The sequence below is a fragment of the Polistes fuscatus genome, unplaced genomic scaffold (assembly GCF_010416935.1).
Source record: "Polistes fuscatus isolate 324 unplaced genomic scaffold, CU_Pfus_HIC Scaffold11, whole genome shotgun sequence".
Taxonomy (NCBI): domain Eukaryota; kingdom Metazoa; phylum Arthropoda; class Insecta; order Hymenoptera; family Vespidae; genus Polistes; species Polistes fuscatus.
This window is the reverse complement of record NW_025113009.1, coordinates 4,480,684-4,505,524: the sequence shown is the minus strand read 5'-3', so window position 1 is coordinate 4,505,524 and position 24,841 is coordinate 4,480,684. Positions and strand designations below refer to the sequence as shown.

Genomic DNA, 24,841 nt, shown 5'->3' with positions numbered 1-24,841 from the left:
GTACAAGAGTTGCTGCTCAAGCCTTTACTTTCATTGCTATAACCACTGGTTTAATTCTAGCGCAGAGAAAACTCAATGCTAAAACAACAAATAACAAAGTAACATAAAGAAAATCTTTTAAGTTGAATCAATTTTTAGCACAGGGGTATCTGGAATAATAATATATAATTTTTAAACTTATCAATGTCTTGTAAATTCATATCTTTAAAAAATCTATTTCTACCAATAAAAAGAAAACTATGTAAAAAATATCTTTGCTTAGGATTAAACAATAAATTGTTTGCAAAGAAAAAAATTATTACAAATATAATACTTTCTCAACAAAAACAAGAATAAAAATAATCTAATTTGTATATTTACCTTGTTTTTTAACATTTTAATTAATGTACAAGGTCGTGATTAATACTCATTTAAATAATTGCTTTTTATACTTTATTTAATCGTTCTCTGATCGTTTATAATACTTTGAAATATAAAATGTAATATGCACAGTAATACAGCTATTGATATTAGAAATATTGTTAAGGGATTATTTAGCAGTACTATGGATAGTTTGAATAAAGCTTTAAGTATTTAGACTTATAATATAAATCTACGTCAATTAGAGTTGATTGTGACATAATGTTTTACATAACATTGATATGTTTAAAAAGCAATATGCATATGTGTGTATGTGTGTGCATATGTTAATTATATATAGATGTAGGCATATTCTGTTGAAAAATATAATCAAAGAGACTTGTATAAGATATTTAAAATATATTTTTTCCTAAAACTTTTGCGATATAAATATATATACTTATTCTAATATTTGTGTTTAATCTTTACTTAAAAAAGACCAACGATGCTTCGTGCCAGTAGAACTTAATTTGTACATACTATTATTGCATAATGAGCGAGTATGAAGATTTGACGTATTGCCAGAAACATTGTTAGGTATTGAACGAGAAATATCTTGCACAGAGAACCTTTGTGTGCTACATAAACTGGATGGAATGGATTCTGAAACAACAAAATTAATTATAGATAAGATAAAGTTCTTTTTTTAAATATGGCTTGTAATAATTTATTCATTTTACCTAACAATGATGTTTCATCGTACAAGGAACCTTGTCTATTATCACAGAGGACTGAAATAATATTGTCTGTTGATTGTGCTCGCTCAATTGTTTGCCCTACACTTCCCCACCTGCTGTGATCTTTCGAATGAGTCGTTAAATACTTCAACCATTCTTGAGCTTCTTTACTTGATTTGAATACGAATATAATCATTTTTTTAGTAACATTGATAAAGTTTGTTAATAAAAGTTTTCTGGATGATTTTTTCGATGGCTGGATAATAGTTTCCTAAGATAAAAAACAAAATATGTAATTTTATTAGAGAGATTCATATATATATATATGACATGATTTTCCAATATAATTGAACTAATTTACTTAATAGGAATAGTATGAATAACATTTTTCTCTTCATCTTCCAATTCTTTGGAGAGCCACGTTTTAATGCAAAAATTACGTAAACGTGCCCAATACTTTGGACCATTTATATCAATTATACCTGCATGGATATCAGAGTTAATGCAGACGGGTTCTACTGCTAAGCGACAGCAACAGTATCCAAAAAGTGGTAAAATACAATTCTTGGTTTCTGAAAGGAAAATTAAAAATTTAGGAATATTTGAATAAAGGATATTAGAAAGCAAAATAATTATTTGAAACAGATGTTAAAGAAATAGTTGTATGTCCCATCATGTGCATGCCTTATCATTACCGACTATACAGACCTTGGATATTCAAATGTCTATATCTCAAAGGTATGTCCAAAGATCTGATGAATACATCTCATACTCTTCTAATCACGACAGAGTTGAGTGAAGTTGTTTAAAGCATTAAGAAATGGTCGTCACACATGATTTATAATAAGATCATGCGTTCGTACGCCAGTATCTGTTTCTTCTATAGTCAGTTTGGCAGAGGCAGCCAGTTCAAAGCGTGGACCTCTAGAAAAATATAACAATAATAATAATAGTATCAATCGTAAAAGAGAGAATATTAATTTTAATGATTACAAATAAAAAAGGAATGATTAATGAATTTACAATTGGACTGGTTTGATTTCTCCAGTAATAGATGCACTCAATTTTTTACCAAGTGTTCTGGAGATTGACGAATGTAGAGTTTTTGTAATTTTCAATGGAGTACTCGCAATGCTAAAATCTTCTTCCAGCATATAGCTATAAATTTCCAACGTAAGCGCAACTCTGCTGGTACATTATAACTGTAAGAAGTAACATTTAATCATAATGTATATTACTATTTTAAATTAAATAGAATAATTATATCAAAGTAACTCACATATTAAAGGATCTGCAAAAGTAATCGGTATGTGTTCTATCTAAAATCTTCTTCCAGCATATAGCTATAAATTTCCAACGTAAGCTCAAACTCTGCTGGTACATTATAACTGTAAAGAAGTAAACATGTTAATCATAAATGTATATTACTATTTTAAATTAAATAGAATAATTATATTCAAAGTAACTCACAATATTAAAGGATCTGCAAAAGTAATATCGGTATGTGTTCTATCTATAGGACAGAGTAAACTTGTGTCACATATCTCTGTGCCTATACGAACCATACAAAAGACAGCGAATCTTCTATAATCCCCACGATTTTTAAAATGATCCAAATCTTTCCACATTAATGGAAATCTAATCTCAGAAAGTGAAACCGTTGCTGTACTTTCTGTTGACCTAAAAGAATTATCAATTTTCTTTACTCTCAATCCTTCAATATACACATACATAAACAAATCAAATCAAATAAAAAGTAAAAAACCAATATAGGTACTTGGACGATTCGGACGAATTCTTTTTACGACGTTGTAATTCTTTTAAGTACATAGACATTTTTTCATTAGATATAAACAACGCTCGCGCTGCTTCCAAAGTTTGTGTACGATGACGAGCTGCAGCCAACAATTTCGTAGATCCATCTCTAATTTGAATTTCTACGCCTACTTTTCGTTCCAAATCACGTTCCTAAAAAAATAAAATCATTTTTAATTGAACGTTAAAACGAACATTGAGATAAAACATCAAAAGTTTTTAAATTAATAAGTAACCAATATAAAGCTGTTTTTCAAATTTATTAAAAAATTTGTAAATAACATTCACAACAAAAAGTATTAAATCTTACCGTTGCGTTTCTACCACTTCTAACGGTATTACGTCTTCGTACACGCGTTGGGTAATCAGTTAAACGACGCAAATAAATATTTTCTTTTTCCGAGGCATCGTAATTCGTTTAACTAGAAGATCCTATTTCCTTTCCGCGGGTTATTATAGGAGCCATTTTAACTTAAATACTTTAAATTGAATTGTGTAGGCAAAATACAACAGGTTTCTTTCATGATGCATAATACGAATAAATGCATCGATTTGATTGGTCAACCGAAGTCACGTGATTTCAAACGAATTTGTGGACATAACCACAAAAATGTAATTATATTTCAATACACAAACACATTATATACTTGGTGTATTTTTGAATAAATTGTAAAGGTAAAAGATATTTAAATCAATTTAATAAGAGAATTGAAATAATAGAATTGCATTGATAACACATGAGATTTACTTTGAATAAAATTAAAAATACATACGAATGTATAATTATTATTTTTTTGTTCTTTTTGTAATCATATCATTTTTAATTATACAATCAATACGTTAGTATTCGTTTTCATGGTTATATACACGCACTTGTGATAAACGTAATTTGCATAAATGTGAAGAAGCATAAAATTGTAACACCCAAATGGAAAGTAGAAATAATATCTAGTACAAATATATATATATATGTATGTATTTCTAAAAAGCTCCCTTTACTTCTTGTCTTTTTCTTTTTCTTTAGCGTTATCTTTATCTTTATCTTTATCTTTGTCCTTATTTTGTTGTAGGGAACCAACTGCTTGTAGAACAGTTTCCGACTGTGGATCAACACCAGGTAAATTTTCTAAAACCGATTGTAAAAATGCAGCATCTGACATAACAGCACTATAATCTTCTTCTACTTCCATCGCTTCTTCTTTCTGCGTTTCGAGATCTTCTAAAATAGAAAAATTATTTCGTGTAAATCGAAATGATCACAAAAGAAATATATATTTATATTTTAATCAACTATGTATATATTAGATCAGATATTAGAACTTACGTTGATCTTGCATTGACATTTGCATTGCAAAAGCAATTTGTTCTTCTTCTGACATATTAGCAAAATCAGGTATATTAGCAGTAGTTGGAGCAGTATTATCGGCAGTAGACGACGTTGTTTCTTCAGCTCCTTCGAGTGACATTGCTAATGCTCGTTTTAACATCGCTTCTTCATTAGTTACTCCCTTAATAGTTTCAGGTTGCTTGTTTTGAACATCTTCAGTAACTTGCGCTCTACGTGCTTCGTCGTCCTGTCTTTGACGTTGTTCCTCCATGGAAACACGTAAAGCCTAAAAAATAGTATTCAGAAATTTTCATATTCATTCGTCATATATCTGTTTAATAAAAGTTAAATATGTATATATATGTATATACCAATGCCAGTTCAGGATCTTCATTAGGATCAACACCAAAGTCAAATGCAGCGCCACTCATTCCGCCCCCACCCATTCCATCTGCTCCTTGAATAATAGGAGAAGAGATCAAAGCATCCGATAAATGTGGGCCAGGTGGTACAGTGACAAGGTGGCTTCCAGTCCCATCTTTACCATTTAACGCATTGATAAAAGCTGTTAAAATTTCGTTATTAATGCTTTCTTCCCCAAAACTTATTATATCTACATTGACCTTTTCTTTTTTAAGTCGTTTTGCTAGCTTGATCAATTCTCTTTCATCTATATCCACTGGACTTCCAACAAATGCTACTATTCGCATCTTGTGATTCTTACCCTGTCGATGCTTTAATGCTAACTATAAATAAAAAGTAGATTAATCAAAAAATTTGTAATGGATCTATGAACAATTCTTTATCTTTTCTTTTTTCCTCACTCTTCTTCAACGAATACTTACATGTGCAATTCTAATTCCTGTGACTAAACATAAGTGTCCATTTGGTTGAACTTGATGAAGCTTAGAAAGTATTCTCCCAACATCGCTTGTAAGAGTTGCTAAAACTTGAACGCTAGACGAAGATCAATAATAATAATAATCAGTAATAAAATTTTTTTGACTTTCCATTATTGTTTCGATTAAACTAATACATTATATATAAACTCACTCAGCAAGTGTTATAAGACCAACATTATTTTCAGGATTTGAACGGGTCTTAGAATGGCATACTAAATTAACTGCATCTTGTTGAGCTTGTAAACGAGTTGGCAAAAAATCTCCATTTCTCATGTAGTCGCTGTTGTCGACACTATTAACAAACGTGTAAAAACCAATTTCAAATTACAGACTTATATATGAGTTATTAAATAACAATATATATTATATGAATGTGGATTAAAAAGTTTTTAGCTTATGTCAAAAGATAAAAGTTTGACAGAAAAAGAATTGTTTTTATGTTAGGCTCAGAACTTTTCAACCTATCTACGTATTATAATAAACAACTAGATAAAAAATTAAATGTACACATTTTATTTATATATATATATACACATACATATATACATGTGTATATATATATATTTAGAAAAATTTTTTTTGAAAAGCAAAAAATATATTGTTTTCATATCTATAAAAAAGATATATATCGATATATGTATAAATATTCGATATATATTTTAAAATTGTTTGAGAATTTCGAAATTCTAGGAAGTTTGCATTGTCATCTCAGGAGAGAGAGAAGCATAAATTTACGAATAAGATTATTAGATATTATAGGATATTTCCTCCCTATAAATTTTTTTTACCTGTAAAAGAAAAGAAAAAGCTTCGCAATTAATAGAACTAAATAAATATAATATAAGGATAATTTGTTTTTATTAAATTATTTATTAAAACGTACCATATCATTGTACTTTCCAGCACCATCTTGTAAAGATACACCAATCTTTGCCGTTAACTATTCACTGTTTTCACAACCTCACCACCTTATTCACGTTTTAACATCACCATCGATCAAATAAGTAACCTAGAAATGCATGTACCTTTATTCGAATTGGTTCTCGTACAATTTATTAGGTTTGTAGGACTGAACACAACGCAAGTATTTTTAGGTTGGTAGTACTTTATCTATACGTGAATACCTGCTTTTAGTATGGCAAATGATAAAATAATTAAATAAAAAAATAAATGTTGTGCTGATAATTTATAATAAATTAATTAAAAATAAAATTAATAATTAATCCAAAACGAATTTAATATTTTATTAATTATTAATTATATATTAAAACATTTTGAAGTTTTTTGTTGATAGTGAACACTATTCTTGCATTGTTTTAAATTTATAATGTTTCTTTTATTTCTTTGCAAATACTGCATTTTTATTTGTGAAAATATACATTAATCTTTTGTTCATTTGTCATAGTGTATATTATTTCAACTATTATTAATTTTTCAGTGTCTATTATGTAATTTTAAAATATCTCTCTCAATTTGTGATTAGAATTAAATAAGTTTAAATTTTATCATTTATTAATTACAATGTTTCGATCAATATATATAATATTATTATTTTATTTACATATATCATTATGTAGAACAGAAAATATTGTTTTAATTATTGCTGACGATTTAGATTTAGTTCTCGATGGGATGGTAAGGATATCATTTAAAATAGATATAATAGCGTTATTTTCATTTTTATTAATTATATCTAATTAATTTTGTAGACACCGATGAACAATACGTTAAATCTTATTGGAAGTAAAGGTGCAACATTTGTTAATCATGTATGTGTTGAAATTATTTATAATATCCTTTGGATTTAAGATTATTTCAATATATTATCATGATTATTTGATTATATAGTTTGTAGCATCTCCAATCTGTTGTCCTAACAGAGCTTCCATTCTAACTGGTAGATATCAACATAATCATTTAACAGTAAATAATTCTATTTCCGGAGGTTGTAGCAGTATTAAATGGCAAAATAAACAGGAACCTAATACTTTTGCAGCATATTTAAAAAATGAAATGAATTATGTTACATTTTATGCTGGAAAATATTTGAATAAGGTGCAATAAATAATTTATTTAATTTAGAATTAAGTTTCCTTATAAGCATTAAATATAACTTGAATTTAATAGTATGGTAGTAAAAGCGTTGGTGGAATCAAACATATTCCACCAGGTTGGGATTGGTGGGCAGGGCTTGTTGGAAATTCTAAGTATTATGATTATACTTTGTCCATTAATGGTACAAGAAAACGATATGGTGATAAACCTGAGGATTACCTCACAGATGTGATAGTAAGCCAATTAAACATTGAGAACCATAAGTATATTAACCCTTTCGATATTATCAGTGACTATAGTCACTCAATATCTGATGCTTGCTGTGCATTACCGGTGACTGTAGTAACCCATTGATATTTTGCATTGGTTTACAATTTTAAAAGTTTTAATATTTTAAAATGCATTATATTATAATATTCTATCTACTTTGCAGTAAAATGTGTTTGTGTTGTAACTGGTCCACACAGTATCCATACAGCAAAAGCATACTTCCAAATAACTTTCATATCGAAAGAGTTGAAAAGGGTTTATTTAACAAAAATCTTCTATGAATGAAATTAATATTTCATTACTTTATTATAGAATGATATAGCCATGGAATTCTTAAACCAATATAATTCTAACAATAATCCTTTCTTAATGGTACTGTCACCTCCTGCACCTCACGCACCTTTTACACCAGCTATAAGGCATATCGATAAGTACAAAGATATCAAAGCGAAGAGAACACCAAATTTTAATACTTTCACTCAAACAGTAAACATATTTCTCTATTATTATAAAAATGAATTCAATACCAAGAATTATGTTAATTATTATTTATCAATAGGATAAACATTGGTTGGTCAGAAGAGGACCGTCACCTCTTCCATTGAAAATCTTACCTAAATTAGATGAAATTTATAGACGAAGATGGGAAAGTCTTTTAGCTGTTGATGAACTTGTTAAAAATGTCTACAATATGTTAGAACAGAAAGATCTTTTAAATGATACATATATTATTTTTACATCAGATAACGGATATCATATCGGTAATAGGTATTTAATATAGAATGATTAATTAATATGTTGAAGGACCTATTTTGCTTATTTCTATTTACAGGACAATTTAGTATGCCAATGGATAAACGTCAATTGTATGAAACTGATATAAGAATTCCATTATTGATTAGTGGTCCTGGAATTCCTCACTCGACAATAACTGCACCAATTAGTAGTGTAGATATATTTCCTACGATTTTACAGATAGCTGGCTTAGAATATCCTTCGGATGGAACATCTTTTTTAAAAAAAAAATTATCAAACGATAGAACAGTTTTAATAGAATATAAGGGAGAAAAATCTAATCATAAACCAAATTCCGGATGTCCTAGCGACAATGATTTAAATCTCGCTGTAAGTAAAATATAGAGGGGAAAAAAAGAAATTAATATATTCACACACACACATAAAACTTTTTAATAACGTTTATATTTCGTTTATAGTTTTGTAGTCAAGAATATGCTTGTAAATGCGAGGATGTTGGAAATAATACGTACAGTTGTATCAGACGTGTTTCTCCACTACATGATAATATTTTTTGTATATTTGAAGACAATGAGGTATTAGGAAAAATAATTTAACGCACACATAGTTTCATTATTGAAATTATATTATTTTATTCTTCTTAGGGATACATTGAGGCTTATGATCTAAAAAAGGACAATTATCAAATGAATAACATCGGTTATAGTATGAAACGTTATCATAGGTATAAATTTAGGAAACGTCTTAAGAATATGGTTTCTTGTCAGAACAATGAATGCATTTTTACAAACTTAGGAAATACATATTATTAATCATATATATATAGATATATTAGATCTAAGGAATATAGTAATATATGCATAAATATTATAATATACTTAATATAAATTTTAATATTACAAAATAGTTATTTTTGATAATAAATAAACACAAATAATTAGATATTGAAAGTTTGAAGTGCCGATAGCCGTCTTACTTCGTATTATTGCGTTTATGGAAATCGCGTATGGCGGATAGGTCGTGAATCTGGATATAAGAATAACTCGCAGCTTCCTCTCTCGGAGCTACTTCCCTATCGAGCTGTTTTCTTAGCAAATATTTTTATTAAACCCCGCGGTCTCGAATATCTGAATAGCAATCGAGCTATTTGATAGGGAAAAAGAAAAAGAGAGTAAAGAGAACGACGCAGATAAAACGTACAACTTTAACTTCTCCATAGCGAGATATTTTTTCAACTAAAACGTTTTGAATTCTATACGGATTTGCGCCGAAAGAATAGGCGAGAGATCGATCGATCGATCGCAATGTGAATATAATAAATTCAAGATGTGTTTATTAAAGAAGTAAAAACACCCTATTACTTATATTATGTTTAATACATTTATCAATTAATCATGATATATATATACGAGATTATTATTCAAAATCTATCACTATATTATATTCATCTATTTTGATCAGTAGTTGAATATCAAATTAATTTAATAATTGTTATTTCATGTCATAGCTAGTTATATCATGAATCAACAGATTTCATGCTTTAACGGTAACATATATATATATATGAATAAGAAGAATAGTATTTAAAAGTAGAATAACGTCTAAAGTATAACACATTTTCAATCGAAATCGGAACAAAAGAAGGACTCTCCGAATTTCTGTAAAAGGCACGAAGCGTGTAAGAATCGGGAGATCGATTGGTTGAGGATTAAAGATCTTTGGTTCAAATTGTAAGGTCGTTACATCGCTACTGAAACGTGTAAGTCGGCTTGCGAGAAGTCCTCTTGATTCTTTCTTTCTTTTCTTTTTCTCATTCTCTTCATTGATCATTCGAGCGAGTGATCGCCTTTATGTATACCAGGATCAATAGCTTTCGTTGGCTTCCAAACTGCGGATTCTCGGTTTTCTACGCCCCCCCTCAGTGATCTGCATTCTCGTGTGTATGCTTACCGATTTATGCCACAAAATAAATCACAAAAAGAAGCAACGATTCTTTTGAATCATGTCGAGTGAGAGAAAGAAACGCATTGAAAATTTCAATACACCATTGTTCAATCACGAAATTCGCGTGTTAAATCTTTTTTATAATATATATATATATATTTTGAGAAATTTTCATGGGGAAAAATTCCAATCGCGTTTTATTTCTTTTCTTTTCTTTTCATTTCCGGTTATCGATTATTTTTTTCCTTTTTGTTATAATAAATATATTTTTTTCGTTTTTGTTTAAAGAATGATTTCGCTTTTTTTTCGAAATCTTTTCTAATTAATGAGATTCTTCATTGAAATACGGTAATTAATCATCGTCGATCTATATCGTGTAAGCAAGCGCAGCTGTGATACATAATAAATTATATTCACCCCCTTCCTTCTCTCACCCTCTCTCTTCCTCCCTCTCCGTTTATATTTATTCATTTCTCTCTTTCTCTCTCTCTCTCATTCTCCTTCTTCCTTTATTTCTTACACAGTGTTTCTTTCATTCTAAGCTCGACAACGCGGAAAATGCGAATTTACAGAGTGAATTAACGAATCGGAAAATAACAAGGTAGAAAATAGATAAAAAATTCCTTTGACAAAGTTTACACTGATCTCGTGGTATACGCATCACAAGATTCAATAACTCAAACGTGTCTTCGTGATTTAACGAGAGAATAATAAAAATCAATGTAACGATATGGTTGATATTATTTATTAAGATAATATCAAAATATATTCTTTATAGTAATATTCGAAATAATTCAATAGTACCGTTTTTGACTTCTTCCAATCCGTGATTTTCAAGATAAAAACTCATGAAAGAATAATTATTTAAATATGCTCAATAGTTTTGTGAACATGATAGTATTAAAACATTTTTACAAAAATATACTAATAATTAATAATTATTTATTTTTGTTAATAGATCGAGAAATTTGAACAATACATTTCTAATTTGTTAGTTAGATAAAATTCAACTTTTATTGGGACAACTTGTATTGCATTATTTTCTAATTATTGTATCATTGATGTAATATTTTTATTGCCGACAAATTAATTATACCTTTATATATAAAAAAAATGAATATTTAGGGGATGATGATATAACCGAGAAGATGATTTTGGGATAATTCAGAGTTATATAGATGAACGATAGGTATGGTAAGAGGTTCGCATTACCGAAACTGGCTTACACGAACAACAGTAGTCAAATTAAACAGGAGGCTATTAACTGGGTCAACATTTCAGGTTTGGGGTAAGTACTTAGTACTACGAAGGACTTCGCGCTCGAGCGCACCTAAATACATTTGTGTGAGAGGTCTGATCTTTTGTCGAAGGATAAGTGTTAACTCATATATATGTACACGTACATACGTGTATAGATGTATAAATGTATAAATGTATAAATGTTAAGTCGTGTGCGCGTGGGGTATAGGAGTTCTCTGCTGAACGAGAGCAAAACGGTCGTGTCGGTCGACCTTAAATAAATATCTAATGTGCGCGACCGACCGGGCCCTTATTGCTCCCGCCAATATTGTTTTAGGCACGGCCCTTGGCGAATTGAGTTTTGTAACATGAGAAACGATTCGTACGTGTAACTGGCAAGAGCTAGAGCTAGCTAGCTAGCTAGCCAGCAGCCGATAGTCAATAGCCAGGTATAATAGTTTTCGTTTGATTGAACGAGCATCGTTATTTCCAGACAAATTTTGACAATAATAATAAAAAGGATAAAACTAAAAAAGTAAAAAAAAAAAGAGAAGACAATCAATTTTTCCAGTCACAATATCACGATCGACGACGACGACGATGATGATGAACGCGCAAAATTCATTCGATAAAATTACAATTTCTTACCCGAAAAAAATAAGAAAAAAAGAATTGAAACAACAAAATGAAAACAAAATGAATAATCATAGGAATACATATATCATTGATTTTATGATATACGTATTATTTTATGAGACGCGTGAAACTAGATATTGTTTAAATCTCGTGGAATGGAATATAAAAGTACGTATTTAGGTAGTATTTCGTAAAATCATCAAGGATCTAACTTGAAGAGGTTGATGGCAATAACGTTGCGTTCAAAGGCTGCTGCAGCAGGCAAGCAAGGTGATAGCGGAAAATACATTTCACTCTTTCTCTCTCTCTCTCTCTCTCTGTCTGCGGCTCGTTTCTCTTTTCCGGACGTACGGTGTAAGGTTTGGCTCGGCTCGTATTTGTCGCGGAAATAATTAATTAACAGCCTCCACCCCTTCTTCCTTTTCTACCAGCATCGTTCTCTTCCTCCGTTTAACCTTCTCTCTCTCTCTCTCTTCCATTTTGTGTCTCCCTCTCCGGTATGTACCTCCTCCCCTTAACCGTTTCTCGCTTCTCTCCTCTTCCTCTTCCTTTTCCTCTTTCTCTTCCTCCTCTCTTCTCTTCTCTTCTCTTCTCTTCTTCTCCACCCTTCGTTTTTCCGTTCCTCTCTCTGAATCCCTCGACCCTTCCACCCCTCTCTATCTCATAACTGCGCTTGCCCCTTTACTACTAATGCTTGGCGAACGCCTTTTACCTTCTACAACCCTTATTACCGTGTCGCAGCTCGGTTAACGCGAGGAAGTTAATGAAAAACTCGTGCAAATATAGAATTTCTCGTAAAAACTACAAATTACTACGGCGTCGGTGTTTCGTGGTGGCGGTGGTGGTGGTGGTACCGGTTCCGGTGCCGTTACCGGCCGACGTATAGTAGTCAGCTCTCTCGTAACGTATTCACTCGCTTTTTCCTTTTCCCTAAAATTGTTTGACGAGGCGAGCAATTTGAAATAATAATAATAATAAAAAAAAGAAGAAAGAAAGAGAAAGAAAGAAAGAGAGAGAAGTAAAAAAGAGGAAAAGTCAAAAATGAAATTAGTACGTTCCCAGCTTTTGAAAGAACGCGCGCGCGCATACGCTCATACCGATTTTCTTAAAAGGTAATTCTCAAATGAAATAAAAGAACCTTGTAACATATTTGGTTTCTTTTCTATCGTTTAATTTTTTAAGAAGAGATATTATAAATATGTTGAATAATAATATCGAATATAAGTATGCATTGATCGAAGGATAGAAATGATGAGGTGTACCTACACTACTACCACCTCACTTGAGATGTGAATTTAAAGATAAAAAAAGAAACAAAATGGGTAATAATTATAAGTAAATTATATAAGCAAATATAGTAAATTTGTAATGAGAAATATTTTGATATATAAATGGAAATGATATTCGTCGTCATAGTCATCGTAGTCGTAGTCGTAGTCATAGTCGTTTCCCGTATTATATTATTACACCCCGTGGTGCTGTTTTGTCAGCTTAAAACCAGAGGCCATTAGCAGGTATTATTTTAGCCGTGATCCGCTGTTAGCGAGAACAATGGCGCCGGTACGCCGATGTCCCACGATATTAAATGAAGCGAAGTGATACATTTCGAGGGGATAGACGAGCAAATAGGGATGATACCCTGGGAGGAAAAGGGGCAACAACAGGAATCGGAGCAAAAGCAGAATAGAGTCGAGAAAGAGAGAGAGAAAGAGAGAAAGATGGTGGGGAATGAGATAGGCAGAGAGGAAAGGGGAGGAGAGGAGAGAAGAGGTAAAGAGGGGAATAGGAAGCGGAGGTGGCGTAGGAAGACCAGGACAACGAAGAGGTAATGTGCAAGGGAGAGGGCCAGTACGTATTACGTTACGCCCCTGGCCTGTGTAAATACCACAGCGCTGTAATCTAGAGTTAATGGGGTGCTCTCTCGTTGATGCGAGAGAAAGAGAGAGAGAAAAAGAGAATCATCTATAGAATACTTGAACGAGAGACAAGAACTGCTTATTGCAAATGGAGCTTAACGATACTAACAATAAGTTTATGGTTAGGAAGAAAAACGATAGATTTAAAAATAAATAGAGAGTATTGCGATTTGTAATATCACATTAATATTATATTTTTAATTAGTTTCAACTATTACAAGAAAAAAGAAAATGATATTTTTATCTATTAGCTTAATGGTTTTTAATGTTATCAATACGACGAAGCTTTTACCTTTTTAAGGGTAAACGTGTCTGTTTATCGTATTCGTATTAATTGGTTAATCATTTTTTTAATCATGTTTTTTTAACAATGAGATCTCATTTGTACATTTTATATAGTTTATGACAAATAAGACGCGTTATTTAAAATCGAAATCAAAATCAATTAATAGCGTACGTATGTGGCTTTTGTCCACCAAGATATATAATTTGAGATTTATTCTGAATTTGAACATGATTCGTACATGTATTATTTTCATATAATTATTGTTCTTCCAGGGACAGTATAAAATGAAGATACATATGCGGTATTTCATTTTGAGGTTCCATTTTGTTATTGATATTACGTTCTTTCCATATGTATGTATGTATATATATATATATCATTAATACGACTTTCATTGATAATATTACGATGGATTTTATTTGATCTGTATGTAGAGATGCTTACGCGATTGAAAACTTCGAAGCAATCGAAAATAAGTTAAACTTTTCCCAAATCGTTAGATATAATAATAGAGTATAATATACAGATCACATTTGACAAACCATTGAGCGTTATTATTTCCATTGACAAAAGGAATAAAACTGAAAAAAAGGCTGGTAGTTTTCTTCTCTTCGATAATATCAAACACGCCATAATAATTGGATAGGAATCATCCAGGTAAAATGTCGGCACTGTTGTACACATTTTGATATATACAATATATATATATATATATATATATATATATACATATACATCTGGATATTGTACATAGATAAACGGAATTTATATATATAAACGGAAGCAATGAACACAGATAATAATAATCAGACGAAGCATCTTGAATCGTGCGGTATCAATGTATGTCGGTCTCTGGATTCTGCCTCTGACAGCGCAATTATCTCGCCTCGTTTGTGGTTGCGGCATCAACCAACCCCCTACTGTTAACGCCATCTCTCAAATTAACGCTCCTATCGCATATACCGTATCATAATGCTTCTGCGTTGTCAGATGATACTTATCGCACCCTACCCTTCACCCTTATTCTTCCTTTTCCTCCTACTTCTCTTCTCCTCCTTCTCTTCCTCCCTACTTGATGATACCTATCATGATTTTCACTAATCTTTTCATTCACGTTCATTTCTATCCCCTGACTTTTTGCTTTCTTTTATTTATGCGTATATGTTAATATCTCATGCAAATGAAATCGATATGATTCAAATGATATCGTTTGAATAGAAGAAATTGGTTGAAATATTTTGTTTTGTTTATCGAATTTCTCTCTCTCTCTCTCTGTTAAAGATTTGTATAATATTAATTACATACACACACCACGTATACGCACAGATACACATAGATACATTTATATTATTATTAATGTATTAATTCGATATTTCTCTCAAATATTACAAAATTGATTAACAAAATGATTCTCTTTTATAGATATTGATTAAAATTCATTCGGATAATGGTTCGAAAATATAAATAAAGATTTAATCTTATTTTCAAGAGAATTATTCGATTGTATGACAGATCAAACGATAAACGTCGAGCATGTAGATATGTGTGCCTGTGTGTGTTTATGTGTATGCGCTTACATATCTATATGTATGTAACATAGGTGATATTTAACGTTGACGATTTCGTCCAACTATTCCGCGTCAGATATATTCGTTCGAAGATTGTACACCTGTCGAGCCATAATGTAATCATGAAAATCAAAGAGAAAGGTAATCGTCAAAGCGAGAAGTTTTGCTTCAGTAGATAGACATTTGCCTATAATGTCGAAAGAGAGAAGATTCGAGGGTGTTACTAGGCAGGAAGCCATGTTTGGTGCCTCCTTTGATTATAGAAATGTCAGAGAGGGTATTCCCTTCGAAAAGCATTGGGAATCCTTGTTGGGAACCGTCGAATAAAATGATTCTGCAATTGGCATCGATCGAATCTTCATTTCAATATTTTCCTTCTGTTTTTTTATTTTTTTATTTTTCCTTCGTTTTTTCCCTTCGAACGGATATTAATGGCGTCATTAATAAATCATAAATAGTAACGATGAAACGAAGGATTAATCTCGTCTCATTGATAAAGCATATAAAACAATTTAATTTTGTAATCGATTTTTTGTTTGTCTCTGACATTAAATAAAATGAACCAACAAATCCATTTGTTAGGATTATCAAAGCTTCGTTGATGATAAATCATAGATGGTATAAAAGAAATAAAACAAAAAACACACACACACATACATATACAATAAATCATCTCCAAACATATTTTAATATGAAATTTGTCATGATTAATCATTAAATAATCATTTGCAACCCCCTCGAAAAAAAAAAAGAAAAAAATCTTAAAAATACTTTTCAAACATTCATTATCATCTTTTCACTCACCGATAAAGTATATTTCACAAAAAGCTGTCGAAGCAAACACCGTTTTAGATAGGTGAACGGTTGATAGTCAAAACTTGAAGAGAAAGAGATGGATAGATAGAAAAAGAGGAGGAGACGGAGGAGGAGGAGGAAGAGAAAGATGAGAAAGAGGAGAAAGAGGAAGAGGAGGAGGTTGCCTGGAGAAACGTTTTAAGAACTTAAATTCACGATTTATATCGTGCAACACAGAGAGCGCAACGGCTAGGCCAGGCTCGAGCGATGACAGCTTCCGAATCGGTGGCAACCCTTCGCTTCGTGGATGCGATTGGTCGTCTCTAGGGGTGGTGGGTGTGGCCCCTGGTATCCATCATCCCCTTTCGCTGAGTAACACTTCCTCGAATCCCCTCTACTTTTCCGTCTCTCTATCTCTCTCTCTCTCTCTTACTCTCTCACTCATTCACTCACTCATTCTCTCTCTCTCTCACTCTCTTTCTGTACGGAATGTGCAGCAGCTTTACCCTCTCGAAGAAGGAGTCCTCTCTCCTCGAGCTTCTCTCTGCCTGCCAGGTTATTTTTCAAGTAGAGGGGGTACACCAACTGTACTATACTACTTTCTATACTGCTACGAAGACATAGGAATGGGCTGACGAGAAAGAAAGGGGAGTATCCGTTTATACGATATGGATAATCGCCCAGTACTGCCGCCGCTTTCTTTCTTTCTTTTTTTTTCTTTTTTTTTTTTTTATTTTCCCTCCCTCTAGGGTTTTTTTTATTTTCTTCCTTTTTTCTTCCTCTTATTTTTTTTTGTTCTTTTTTTTGGTTTTTTGGTTTTTCGCAATACTTTTAATAATAGGTTCTCGTTTTGTTTTTTTTTTCTCCTTTTTTTTTCCTTTTTTCCGTTTTGCCTTTAAAGCGCGTACAATACCGTGTTCATTCTTATATTCGGTCGTTTTCGCTATACTACTCGAGTCTCGACTTTGAAATCTAACTTTTCTGTGTAACCCGACTGTGTGTTACTTGTGAATTTGTATTTTTTTTCGTTCCTTTTTACGTATTTTTTCTTTCCTTCTTTCTTTCTTTCTTTTCTCTTTTCTATTCTTTTTTCTTTTTTTTTTTTTTGTTTTCAATTGAAAGGCAACGATAAGTTAGCAGAATTTTTTATTTCTTTTCTTTTCTTTTTTTTTTGTAGACAAGTATGGAACTGTTAACGATTGGTTTTCATTAAATAGAAAAGTATAAACCCATGGAATAATGTTTGTTTTAAAATGTAGGAAGACGTCTTTCATCGTTGCTGTGCCAATCTTGTTCTTATTATTTTTTTTTAATTTCTCATTTGGTAAAAAGTAAATCTTTGTAGGAATACAACGGTACATTTGTGTGAGTGATCCTTTAATATCGTCAGTTATTGCTTGGATTAAACATATAATAACGACGATTGTTGTATATTCATGATTTAGGACGGTAATAAAGTACGAAAAGGAGATTAACGTTAGACTCGAATGATATTACTTTTTTTAAGGGGTTATACCCAGTTAGAAATTTCCAAAAATTGATTTTTTTGGGGGGTATTTTCGGGATATACATATATTTGAGTATATTCTTTGAAAATTTCAAATTGATCCGGCAAATATTCTTCATTCCGTGTAAGCTGAAAACAATAATTTTTAACTATATGTAAACGTCTTTTGAAACTTTGAACGCGTTTTTCTCAAAACGTTTCTTTTTCAAAGTTGGTGGCCACGATTTCTCAAAAACGGCTATTTTGATAAGAATTATCTCTCTCTCTTTCTATCTTTTTCTACATATCTACAGATCCTTTTTGTGATAAAATCATCCTATTAAAACACAAAGTACAAGAAAACTATTCGAAACCTTAAAGAAAATGAAAGATAATCATTGTTTAGCAGAAGAAGAAGAATAAGATGAAAAAAAAGAAATAAAGAAATAATACCAAATTACGAAGAAAGGAAAAAATAAAAGAACACGGGATGGGGAGGAGTGTGGGTGGGTGGGGGGTTGTAAAAAAAAAGTAAAAAAGCAAAGAATGTAAGTAGACAATCTTCGTTACTTTTACTTCGTTACTTTACTTTATAAAATTTCAACATTTAATCTCTTAGATGTTCCATTCGTTGGTAGAAAAGGAAAAAGGGTGAGAAAAGGGGGTGGGAAAGCGAGAAAGACTGATTCGGTAGAAAAAAGATGGCCGACTTTTCGCGAAAGATTTTTCTTTTCTCTTGTCGGACGCGAGCTTTGCCTTAAACGCCCTCAGGTTTTTACTTCTTCTTCTTCTTCTTCTTTTTCAAAGAGAACCACACCGGATGGATGGATTCTCATCGCGAAAACACCCGTCGGGATTTCACGCGTCGAGTCGCATTACTGGATCCTACGTCGAGATGGAAGGATTATAACGCATTGAGGTAGGTCTTGTTAAGAATAGAAGAAAGAATCAACGGACTATACTATTATATATTATTTTCTTTCAATATTAGCGCGACCAAACTTCCATTACGTGTTTTTTTTACCACGATCTTTTATATTTTCATTATTATACATATTAAAAATGAACGAAAGAGAATAGTTTTTTTCTTGTTAATTAAAAACAAGATTAGATGATGCTAGTTTCAGAATAATAATAATAATAATAATAATAATAATAATATACATTTCTAAACGCGAATGTAATTTAATCAATTTTGTAAAGGTAAATTAATTATTTATACATATATCTTACGTTTAATATATAATTTTAATATATTATTATTCAATTTATTATATTACAATATTATATTGAATTATATTATTACTATAATAGATAGCTAATATACACATTAATAATACAATTATATATTATTATTATTATTTTTAAGACTACAAATTACATTTATTATCGTCATAACAATCATTCCCCCTGTCCCGTATCGTATAATATTATTCCTTTTACCAAGCTAAAAAATTTCCAACCCCCCGTGCCTCTCGTCTTTAGAAAATTGACTTGCAATGGGAACGAATGATTTACAACATATAGATAGTACTTTTTAAACGGGATCTAAATAATAGCAAGGAGTAATAGTCACGTGCATCGGTTATGAGAAGAGATAGAAAGAGAGAGAGAGAGATAAGGAAGGAAGGAAGGTGGTGGTACTACCACTCTATGTTTGCTTGTAATTCGAGAGGAATGGAGCACACGACAACGAGGTTGCGTCGTCGTAGTCGTAGTCGTAGTCATCGTCGTTATGCTGTTGCCCTAAATGGTTCTACAATGCTCGAAGCAGAAAGCGTATTGGCGAGGGTGGCATCGGTGGCGCTATCATGGCGCTCGAGGCTCGTGCAGCTGACGGCTCAATTATCGCAGCAAGGGTCTCACACAGTCACGCCTGCGACGAACCCACCCCCGCAAACCCCCACCCCCACCCTCATCCTCATCCTCACCCTCACCATCACCCGCACCCCCATCCCCATCCTCTCATGTTCCCTCCTTCTTTATTTCTCTCTCTTTCTCTCTCTCTTTATTCTCCCTCTTACCGTATTCCCGTACTTTGTCCCAGGATCCTTGAAACGGCCCAGCCCCAAGCTCATTGTCCTCCAGCTATTAACTGCCTCCTCACTCTCTCTCTCTCTCTCTCTTTCTCTCTCTCGTCCTCTAATAAAGGACTCATTGCCTTCGAATGCTTTGACTCCTGCCACGCGATCGGGTGCCGTTGACTGCTCTATTCGATGTTTCGTCGAGACCAACTAATCCTATTCGATGATTTAAGGGCTACACGTCGTCTAACTTCTTGTCTTTTTATATGTATATATATATATATATATTTTTTTTTTTTCTTTTTATTGATTTTTTTTAGCATTATTTATACGTTTTATTTAACTCACGTTATTTTAATATAAATTTGAAAGGAAGGATATTTGATGTATCTAAATTATTATCTCTTTGATTAGGCATATGTAATTTTGTTTTTTCTTTCTATGACAAAGGTGTGACTAATTGTAAGAATACGGTATCCTTATTCTTAGTGTTTCGTAGTCATTTCCATTAAGGAGAATACATGAGCCCCGATTTAAGAGAGTTTACTTTGAAAGACTTTTTAAGGTAATACGATCTTTAACAATCTATCAAACGGCACTCCTTAGATATCGTTTGAATTTTTGTTTAATTTGCAAAAGATAATTTCAAGTCAAAGATAGTTTCAACATATTTTTAGAGATATATAAATAAAAATTCAATGAAAAAACGTGAAATGAACATGAAATAAATAAGTGGCGTTTAAAATGAGACGAATCGAAAAGAAAAAAATGATAAAATGGAAGACTCGGGATTTCGAAAGATAAAGATTTGTTTTTGTTCTGTTATTTATTTTATTTTATCTTTTTTCTTTTTGTATTTTTTGGTCCAACTTCTTGGATGTATTAATGAAAATGAAATCCCCTGAGAAAAAGACTCAGTCTCCCCCGTTGTCACCCTCAAACTCATCCCACCCCATCCCTTGACAAAGCTCGGAATCAGTCAGCCCTAAGAGCGAATCTCACCCTCTGGGCGTGTTACCTGTTCTCCTGTACCTCGTTTGATTATATAAAAACTTTCGACTCTACGCGATTCGGCTTCCAACCCTCGTATGAAATCGTTATTTACTTCGCGTTAATCAACTACACTCTCAGATGATACTGTAACTATAATACATCCTCCGATGGACAATTTTATTATTTCGTTTGAGTCAACTCAAATTAATACCAGTGGATGAATGAATGAATGAATAAATGAATGACAAAGATTATCGAAGTATAAAAGCCGTTTAAAAGGCGCACCGATAAAGCTTTAGATCAAATATATATATATATTATATAAATACCTACATACGAATATAAATTAAAATAAAAAATAAAGAACGAATATAAAAAAAGGGGAACAAAAATTTCAATTCGTTTTTTGAATATCAAATATAATATTAGAAATTCGACCAACTGATTTTCATACTTTATTAAATAGATAAAAATGAATGAAAGAAAGACCAAAGGAATATATATATATAGAGAGAGAGAGAGAAAGAAAATGCCAGTACACGTAAAAGGAAAACGTTCGTTAGCCGAGAGCTAATGGTGAAAAATGTAAAACAAAGAAAAAAAAGAAAAGGAAGGAAGGAAGGAAGAAAGAAAGAAAAAACGAAAAAAAATATAGGAAAGATGAAGGGAAATAAGGGTCGGGGGTTGGTGGAAGGGGGTGGAAAGGGGTGGAAGGGTAGAGAAAGAGCATTCTTCTTTTATTCTCTTGGCAAGAGAACGGAGAGTCCCTCTGTAGCTGTTACGTTTGCTTTTCCTCACGGGCGACTTCATGTTACTCAGAGTATCTCGTTATATACACACCTACGTGTGGGAGTAAAGAGGAGGATTCTCGAGGATGCTCGCGTACAAAGCACGACAACCTTCGTTGTCGTATCGAAATAGTACCTGTAATAGTAGTTGTTACAGTAGTAGTATTAGTAATAGTAGTAGTAGTAGTAGTAGTTGTCGTCGTAAAGAGGATCGTTTTCGCGACAATATATTTCATGGTCTTTTACTATATTACTATATACATATGTGTGTGTGTGTGTGTGTGTGTGTGTGTGCGTGCGTGCGTGCGTGCGTGCGTGCGTGCGTGCGTGTGTGTGTGTGTGCGTGTGTGTGTGTGTGTGTGTGTGTGTGTGTGTGTGTGTGTGTGTGTATAGAACCTTTATTTCCCTTCTATCTCTCAATTCTATCTGATTTATTACAAGGTGTAGCGGCAAGAGGAGACATATAATCACCCCCACCCTTCCTTCACCCGTTTGTGTCTGTGATAAGACAAGCGAGCCGTAAATATACCGGGTGAAGTATTTAAAAAATTCCACTTGTGAATAATTCAAGACAAAATTGCTATTGGCGATGGAAAAAATAATACGTGTCGGACGAAACTTGCTTAATTTCGAGACTGGCATAATTCCATGTTAATCGTTTTTTTTTCTTCTTTTTCCAGCTTTTTTAACATAAAAAATATATTTAAGATCGACTCAATGTAATGATACATATAATATTATCTCATAAACGTGTATAGCGAAGGGTGTGGTGAGGGGGTTTCCTGTTGTTACCCTATCTTTCGTTATTTTGTTTTATCGCATAAAAAAAATAAAAAATAAAAATTCAAATTAAAAACCTAACAACGCGAGATTACGGTAACCCTCGAAATCAAGTAAGTATCCCGTAAGTGGTCCATTTTAAATACCTTACCCGGTATATATAAGAACGTTCATTTTTTCGATAAATAACTAGATATAATGAATATGAAGCATAGTATTGCATTATATGTATCTGTCTTTTTCTTTAACTCTTGTTTTATTTATTCCTTTCTTTCAGCGTTCTTCAGGAGTACATATATAAAATATTTTCTCGTAGAAAAGGAATATTATTATATGAAAAAAGATAAATCGTCGTTCTTACAGTAAAAAGAAATCTCGGAAGCATGAAATCGAAATAGTAGTAGTACTAGCTTGCTTATATCGAATAAGAGAGAAAAAGAATAAGGGACTGGGGAGGGGGTAAAAGAGAGCAATAAAAGGGACGGGGTTTGAAATGTCGTGTTTCAATCATACCGCCATTGTGAGACTGGGAATCGAAGCATGGCCGCAAAGTTCAGAAATACAGGCTTTGAGGGAATATGCGTTGTGTACACACGCACGTAATACACTCGTATGTATTGGCATGAACATTTACCAAGCTTTCTCTTTCTCTCTCTCTCTCTCTCTCTCTCTCTCTTACTCGTATCAAGGCCTATACTGTGCTTCTGCCGTGCATCCACGACTTTTTGTCGAATTTCTCACAAATATACATACAGAGTTATATACCGGATGTATTATACATAAGACACATATACAATATACATATCTATACATATATATATATATATACATATATACATAGATACATCCATCGTATAGTATCGATATAAATACGAGCAAGGGTCTGGAAAATAATACCCGCGTATCAGGATGAAAATAGATCGAAGATGAAAAATTCACATCTCGTCCTTTCCCTATATTTTTTACCAAAGTCGCAATATTACAAATATTTGAATACGATTTAATTGTTAAAATGACGGAACACGTAATCTCGCATCCCACAGGCTCCCAGAATCCTCGATTCGCGTATATTCACGCATCGAGCATTCTACATCGGTCAAAACCGTCGTATGCAGTTCCAAACAGGTTCGGGACATGGGTTTCGAACAAAATTTATTGCTACGGTAGCGTTATACAGTGCAACCGTTACACTTGGAACCAACCATTTGTCGTTTGCTGTGCAGTAGCCACAGAGAGAGAGAGAGAGAGAGAATGTGTAAACACGTGGACCGTCGACGAAAACCCCCGGAACTGGAAGAAGAGAGAAGGATACATATCTCTCTCTCTTACTCTCATCACCCTATATAAACGAGAAAGAGAGAGAGAGAGAGAGAGATTGAGTATGGTAGAGAGAAACGAACCAGGGGGGGTAGTTGATTTTCGTTCGGGGATGTAGGCGCAGACTCGGTGCAGAAATCGTGTGGGTTTCTATCCCCGCAAGCTATATCCCCAGAATCAGCTGCCAGATTATTCTATTACCGCGTATCAACATGGGGCTTGTTTGGTCTGAAAACACGAGTTCGCCACATTGTTTCAGCCAGATAAAGAATTTAACGTTGGGTAATTAAAAGGAGCTCGGGCCTCGGGGACGAGCACGATAGGCGACGAGTTTGAGGGGGACGGGGGACGGGGGATGAGAAGGGGGGACGGCACACCGTAAGAAATAAGGAAACTAACCAAAGATGATATGAGAAATCTTTTGTGATTATTCTTATGAGCATTACTTCTCTTGTTAATGGGAATAAAACGTGGACGAGAATATTAAATAAAGAGAGAAAGAGAGAAAGAGAAATTGTTCTCTCTTACTTTTAAATCCCTGACGACGATGACGACGACGACGACGACGTCTTCGAAGGCATGGCAACTTCTCGCTTGAAAATCCCTCTTGGGGACGTTTTGTGCCTCCTTAGTTTGATACCTTCTATATATATATAGTAATCTACGCTTAACCAAAAGATATTAATGTCGAAGGTTCTTTTTTATTTGTTTTTGTTATTGTTGTAATTATCTTGTACAAGACAAAATTGAATTTCATTAATTTTTATGTATCCTTTGCATAACGTAGACAAAAATTATACTTTAATATATTGTATGTACATCTTATACGTTATATTTTATAACGTGTATATATATACATGTTTTTTTT

General features: G+C 32.6%; 3 protein-coding genes across 4 annotated transcripts; 1 reads left to right on the top strand and 2 right to left on the bottom strand.

The window, feature by feature from the left end:
- Positions 1-817: 817 nt before the first annotated feature.
- Positions 818-3,306, bottom strand: LOC122526389 (rhotekin-like; the record flags this gene model as incomplete). The annotated part of the gene is given in 9 exon segments (XM_043649770.1): positions 818-1,002; positions 1,080-1,347; positions 1,407-1,650; positions 1,908-2,000; positions 2,100-2,261; positions 2,447-2,464; positions 2,547-2,756; positions 2,854-3,044; positions 3,202-3,306. Coding segments are annotated over 9 exon segments (1,476 nt in total), but the record flags the coding sequence as incomplete, so codon positions are not given.
- Positions 3,307-3,572: 266 nt separating this feature from the next.
- Positions 3,573-6,110, bottom strand: LOC122526316 (26S proteasome non-ATPase regulatory subunit 4). 2 transcript variants are annotated; one of them, XM_043649663.1, is made up of 6 exons: positions 6,004-6,110; positions 5,272-5,412; positions 5,064-5,187; positions 4,590-4,964; positions 4,216-4,504; positions 3,573-4,110 (listed from the first exon to the last, which is right to left on the bottom strand). In XM_043649663.1, exons 1-6 carry the CDS (start codon positions 6,027-6,029, stop codon positions 3,887-3,889), a joined length of 1,179 nt encoding a protein of 392 aa, XP_043505598.1. In that variant the 5' UTR covers positions 6,030-6,110; the 3' UTR covers positions 3,573-3,886. The 2 variants fall into 2 exon arrangements, with proteins under 2 accessions (XP_043505598.1, XP_043505599.1); XM_043649664.1 differs by having other exon boundaries at positions 5,064-5,175; positions 6,004-6,109.
- A 346-nt stretch (positions 6,111-6,456) lies between these two features.
- LOC122526315 (N-acetylglucosamine-6-sulfatase-like) lies at positions 6,457-9,074 on the top strand. Its single transcript, XM_043649662.1, has 9 exons — positions 6,457-6,755; positions 6,830-6,889; positions 6,969-7,175; positions 7,248-7,409; positions 7,758-7,931; positions 8,005-8,206; positions 8,278-8,570; positions 8,660-8,776; positions 8,846-9,074. The coding sequence occupies exons 1-9, from the start codon at positions 6,642-6,644 to the stop codon at positions 9,011-9,013; spliced, it is 1,497 nt and encodes a 498-aa protein (XP_043505597.1). The 5' UTR covers positions 6,457-6,641; the 3' UTR covers positions 9,014-9,074.
- The last annotated feature ends 15,767 nt before the right edge of the window (positions 9,075-24,841 follow it).